General features: G+C 40.7%; 1 protein-coding gene across 1 annotated transcript; it reads left to right on the top strand.

Moving 5' to 3' along the window:
- The first annotated feature begins 1,842 nt into the window (after positions 1-1,842).
- Positions 1,843-4,802, top strand: LOC144254358 (insulin-like growth factor 2 mRNA-binding protein 2). Its single transcript, XM_077797413.1, has one exon. It carries the CDS (start codon positions 1,843-1,845, stop codon positions 3,640-3,642), a length of 1,800 nt encoding a protein of 599 aa, XP_077653539.1. The 3' UTR covers positions 3,643-4,802.
- Positions 4,803-5,695: the final 893 nt, after the last annotated feature.

Here is a 5,695-nt window from a genome sequence, read left to right as displayed (position 1 = left end):
ATAATATTTTTCCAAATCTTCCGCAAATTGTAAATATAAAAAATGAACATTTTTATAGGCTTGCAGGGAAATTTTTATGATAAGCCACTTCCAAGTTGGTTTCTCAATTAGTATTATAATTTATCTAAAATATAAAAAAATAAAAATTTATTAGACACCAGAACAAAAGGGCTTTTTAAAACAACTTTTTAATGTTAGGAAAATTTAAATATTATATTTTTCTTCCTGATTATGGAAGGCTTTATCTGCATTAATTAGCAAAAACATTTAATTTTTAAATTTGAAAGCTATTTCTTCTTTCAAGTTAAGATTTTGTTTTGCATTAAAACAAAATATTAAATCCATAGCACACTATTAGGGTTTGTTGGAGTCTTTTTGTTGTTGCTGCTGTTGATAAAAAGGAGTTATAATATTTGTGAAATTAAAGTACTCTAAAATAATGGGATTAAAGCAAATGCATATTTTTTTTACTCTGACATAACTTACAAGAAAATGATGACAACATGGTAAGTTTTTAGTGTGATAAACAAAAGGAAGATTGTTGAGAAAGGTGAGGATTTAGGATTTGAGACTTAAGAGTCTAAATGTGGGTCATGTTGTGGGGGCAGATGGTCTCTAAAGAAATTAACATTCATTCTTTCATGTGGGAGATCGACTTAAGCAGAAGAATGCATTTCAATAATAAATTTAAATTTGTATAAATATATTTTCATATGGATGCCAAACCTATAATGATCTTGAGAAGTGAATCTATTTGAAGTGAATCTATAATTTGAAATTAGGTATTGTGATGCCTCCAGCATTGTTTTGTATGCTAAAGATTGCTTTGGCTATTCTGGGTGTTTTTTTCTTCCAAATGAATTTTAGGACATTTTTATATAATTCTATGAATAATGTCATTGGTATTTTGATGGGTGTTGCATTAAACCTACATATTGTTTTTGTAATAGGACCATTTTAACATTACTTCTTATTATCAATGAAAATGGGAAGTTTTCCCATCTTCTAGTGTCTATTCCAGTTTATTTCTTCAGAGTTCTAGATTTTTCCATTATAAACATCTTTGAAATTTTTTGAAAATATTAAAAAATTGAAATAATCTCTTGCATTTTTTCAGATTATAAAGGAATGAAAAGTCAACAGGAAAAATGACATAAACTATACAGATAAAGGGAGGTTGAAAAATTCACTTTTGATGAGTGGGTCATTGAAGAAATTAATGGAGAAATTAAAAAACACCTAGAATCAACTGAAGATGGAAACACAACCTACCAAAATCTGTGGGATACAGTAAAGGATTACAAAAATTAATTTTTTAAATGAATAAGATTGATAAACTCTTAGCCAAAGAGAATGAAAGAAGATTGATAAACTCCTAACCAAAAGAGAGAGAGAAAGAGAAGGCTCAAATTAATAAAAATTTGGAATGGAATGGAAATAGACACAACTGAAACCCAGAGGATCATTAGAAAATATTTTAAAAATTTGTATTCCAATAATCTGGAAAAGCTAGGAAAAAAAATGGACAAATTTCTAGACTCATATCACACACCAAAACTGAATCAAGAGGAGATTTTAAAAATCTAAACAGATAGATATCAAGCAAAGAAATTGAAGCTGTAATAAAAAGCCTCACAACAAAGAATTCCCAGACCTATGGATTTAAAGCTGATTTTCACCGGAACTTTAGATAATAATTAGTGATGGTACCTCTCAAATTATTCCAAGAAATTGAAAGAAAGGAAACACTTCTAAACTAATTCCCTGATATCAAAACCTGATAAGGAGGAGGAGCGCCGGGTACCGGGCCGGGGGAGCCGCGGGCTCTCGGGGAAGGGACGGATGATGAACAAGCTTTACATCGGGAACCTGAGCCCCGCGGTCACTGCCGACGACCTCCGGCAGCTCTTTGGGGACAGGAAGCTGCCCCTGGCGGGACAGGTCCTGCTCAAGTCAGGCTACGCCTTCGTGGACTACCCCGACCAGAACTGGGCCATCCGCGCCATCGAGACCCTCTCGGGTAAAGTGGAATTGCATGGGAAAATCATGGAAGTTGATTACTCAGTCTCTAAAAAGCTAAGGAGCAGGAAAATTCAGATTCGAAACATCCCTCCTCACCTGCAATGGGAGGTACTGGATGGACTTTTGGCTCAGTATGGGACGGTGGAGAATGTGGAACAAGTCAACACAGACACAGAAACTGCTGTTGTCAACGTTACCTATGCAACAAGAGAAGAAGCAAAAATAGCCATCGAGAAGCTAAGTGGGCATCAGTTTGAGAACTACTCCTTCAAGATTTCCTACATCCCGGATGAAGAGGTGAGCTCCCCTTCGCCCCCTCAGCGAGCCCAGCGTGGGGACCACTCTTCCCGGGAGCAAAGCCACGCCCCCGGGGGCTCTTCTCAGGCCAGACAGATTGATTTCCCGCTGAGGATCCTGGTCCCCACCCAGTTTGTTGGTGCCATCATCGGAAAGGAGGGCTTGACCATAAAGAACATCACTAAGCAGACCCAGTCCCGGGTAGACATCCATAGAAAAGAGAACTCAGGGGCAGCAGAAAAGCCTGTTACCATCCATGCCACCCCAGAGGGGACATCTGAAGCCTGCCGCATGATTCTTGAAATCATGCAGAAGGAAGCTGATGAGACCAAACTAGCTGAAGAGATCCCTCTGAAAATCTTGGCCCACAATGGTTTGGTTGGAAGACTGATTGGCAAAGAAGGCAGAAATTTGAAGAAAATCGAACATGAAACAGGGACCAAGATAACAATCTCATCTTTGCAGGATTTGAGCATATACAACCCTGAACGAACCATCACTGTGAAGGGCACAGTGGAAGCCTGTGCCAACGCTGAGATAGAGATCATGAAGAAGCTACGTGAGGCCTTTGAAAACGATATGCTGGCCTTTAATCAACAAGCCAATCTGATCCCAGGGTTGAACCTCAGCGCACTTGGCATCTTTTCAACAGGACTGTCCGTGCTGCCACCACCAACAGGGCCCCGCGGAGCTCCCCCCGCTGCCCCCTACCACCCCTTCGCTACACACTCCGGATACTTCTCCAGCCTGTACCCCCATCACCAGTTCAGCCCGTTCCCGCATCATCACTCTTATCCAGAGCAGGAGATTGTGAATCTCTTCATCCCAACCCAGGCTGTGGGTGCTATCATTGGGAAGAAAGGGGCACACATCAAACAGCTGGCTCGATTTGCAGGAGCTTCCATCAAGATCTCCCCAGCAGAAGGCCCAGATGTCAGTGAAAGGATGGTCATCATCACCGGACCACCAGAAGCGCAGTTCAAGGCCCAGGGACGAATCTTTGGGAAACTGAAAGAAGAAAACTTCTTTAACCCCAAAGAAGAGGTGAAGCTGGAAGCCCACATCAGAGTGCCCTCTTCTACAGCTGGCCGTGTGATTGGCAAAGGTGGCAAGACCGTGAATGAACTGCAGAACTTAACCAGTGCAGAAGTCATTGTGCCTCGAGACCAAACACCAGATGAAAACCAGGAAGTGATCGTCAGAATTATCGGGCATTTCTTTGCTAGCCAGACTGCACAGCGCAAGATCAGGGAAATTGTACAACAGGTGAAGCAGCAGGAGCAGAAATACCCTCAGGGAGTCGCCTCACAGCGCAGCAAGTGAGGCTCCCGCAGGCACCAGCAAACAACGGATGAATGTAGCCCTCCCAACACCTGACAGATGAGACCAAACACAGCCAGCAGATCGGGAGCAAACCAAAGACCATCCTGAGGAATGAGAAGTCTGCGGAGGCAGCCAGGGCCTGCAGAGGCCCTGAGAACCTGGGGCTGAGGAGGGGCACAGGGAAGGCTGGGTTCCCCAGAACCACCAGCCCAGCCACCCACCTTCCTCCCCCAGCTTCTGCAGGCTTCCCAGCCATTCACCTCCCCTCACTCAGATCTCTCCCCCACTCCCATGACGCTATCCCTTTTAGTTGAACTAACATAGGTGAACGTGTTCAAAGCAAAGCAAAATTCACACCCTTTACTTTTTTGTGGAAAATCGTCTCTGTACATGTGTGTACATATTAGAAGGGGAAAGATGTTAAGATATGTGGCCTGTGGGTTGCACAGGGTGCCTGCAGCATTAATATATTTTAGAAATAATATATCAAATAACTCAACTAACTCCAATTTTTACTCAATGATTAATTTTGTTTTCTTTTTTTTTTAAAAGAAAGCAGGCTTTTCTAGACTTTAAAGTCTTTGGGAGGTCTAACGGTGTAGAAAGGAACTTTTAGGCCACCCACACAAAATTCACCCAGAGAGAAATCCCGTCGAAGGACACTCATGGCAGTTCTGGATCACCTGTGTCTGTCAACAGAAGGGATACCGTCTTGAAGAGGGGACTCTGTCCCACTTCATCCCTGTCTAGCTCACACACCCATTTCTCTTTGCTTCACAGGTTTTAAACTGGTTTTTTGCATACTGCTATATAATTCTCTGTCTCTCTCTGTTTATCTCTCCCCTTCCTTCCCCTCCTCCCCTGCTCCATCCTGACTCTTTTGAATTCCCTCATCCCACTGTCTGATTCCCTGTATCTACGCACCCCCCAGGCAAAGCAGTGCTCTGAGTATCACATCACACAAAAGGAACAAACGTGAAACACACAAACCAGCCTCAACTTACACTTGGTTACTCAAAAGAACAAGAGTCAATGGTACTTGTCCTAGCATTTTGGAAGAGGAAAACAGGAACCCACCAAACCACCAGTCAACCAAACAAAAATTCCATAAAGAAAGAATGTATTTTGTCTTTTTACATTTTGGTGTATAAGCCATCAACATTCAGCGAAATGATTTCTTTCTTTTAAAAAAAAATTGTGGAGGAAAACAGCAATTTACACAAGGTTGTTGGCCCAGGGCGTTAAATTTACAGATTTTTTTAACAAGAAAAACACACCAAAAAAAGCTACCTCAGGTGTTTTTTACCTCAGCACCTTGCTCTTGTGTTTCCCTTAGAGATTTTGTAAAACTGATAGTTGGAGCATTTTTTTATTTTTTTAATAAAAATGAGTTGGAAAAAAAATAAGATATCAACTGCCAGCCTGGAGAAGGTGACAGTCCAAGTGTGCAACAGCTGTTCTGAATTGTCTTCCGCTAGCCAAGAACCTATATGGCCTTCTTTTGGACAAACCTTGAAAGTGTTTATTTAGAGAAAAAAAAAAGATAACAAAGAAAAACAGAGAGAGAAAATATTGGAGATGTCCTGAATTTCAATAGGGTACGCGCCATTAGGGCTTTTTGCGCTAAAGGATGAACATGTACTGGTTTATGTGAACAAGCCATTATACCACCAGACTGCAATGCCAGTTTCCTCTACTGCAAACAGTGTTCTGTGACAAAAAAAAAAAAAGAAAAAAAAAAAAGAAAAAAAGAAATATATCCAGCTAACAAGAAAAAAAAAAAAAACCTGATAAGGACACTTCAAGGAAATAAAACTCAAGAGCTATATCATTGATGAATATAGATGCAAATATCCTCAATAAAATATTAGGAAATAGAATTCAGCTACATGTTTGAAGAGATCACACACCATGATCAAGTTGGTTTCATTCCAGGGATGCAAGGATGTGGCAAAACATGCAAATCAATTAATGTAACACATCACATAAATAAACCAAGGACAAAAATCACATGATCATATAAACAGATGCAGAAAAGGCCTTCATCTAAATT

Source organism: Urocitellus parryii, chromosome 1, assembly GCF_045843805.1.
Source record: "Urocitellus parryii isolate mUroPar1 chromosome 1, mUroPar1.hap1, whole genome shotgun sequence".
In the NCBI taxonomy this organism is placed as follows: Eukaryota; Metazoa; Chordata; class Mammalia; order Rodentia; family Sciuridae; genus Urocitellus; species Urocitellus parryii.
The sequence above is the reverse complement of the archived record's forward strand: the minus strand, read 5'-3'. Positions and strand labels throughout refer to the sequence as shown.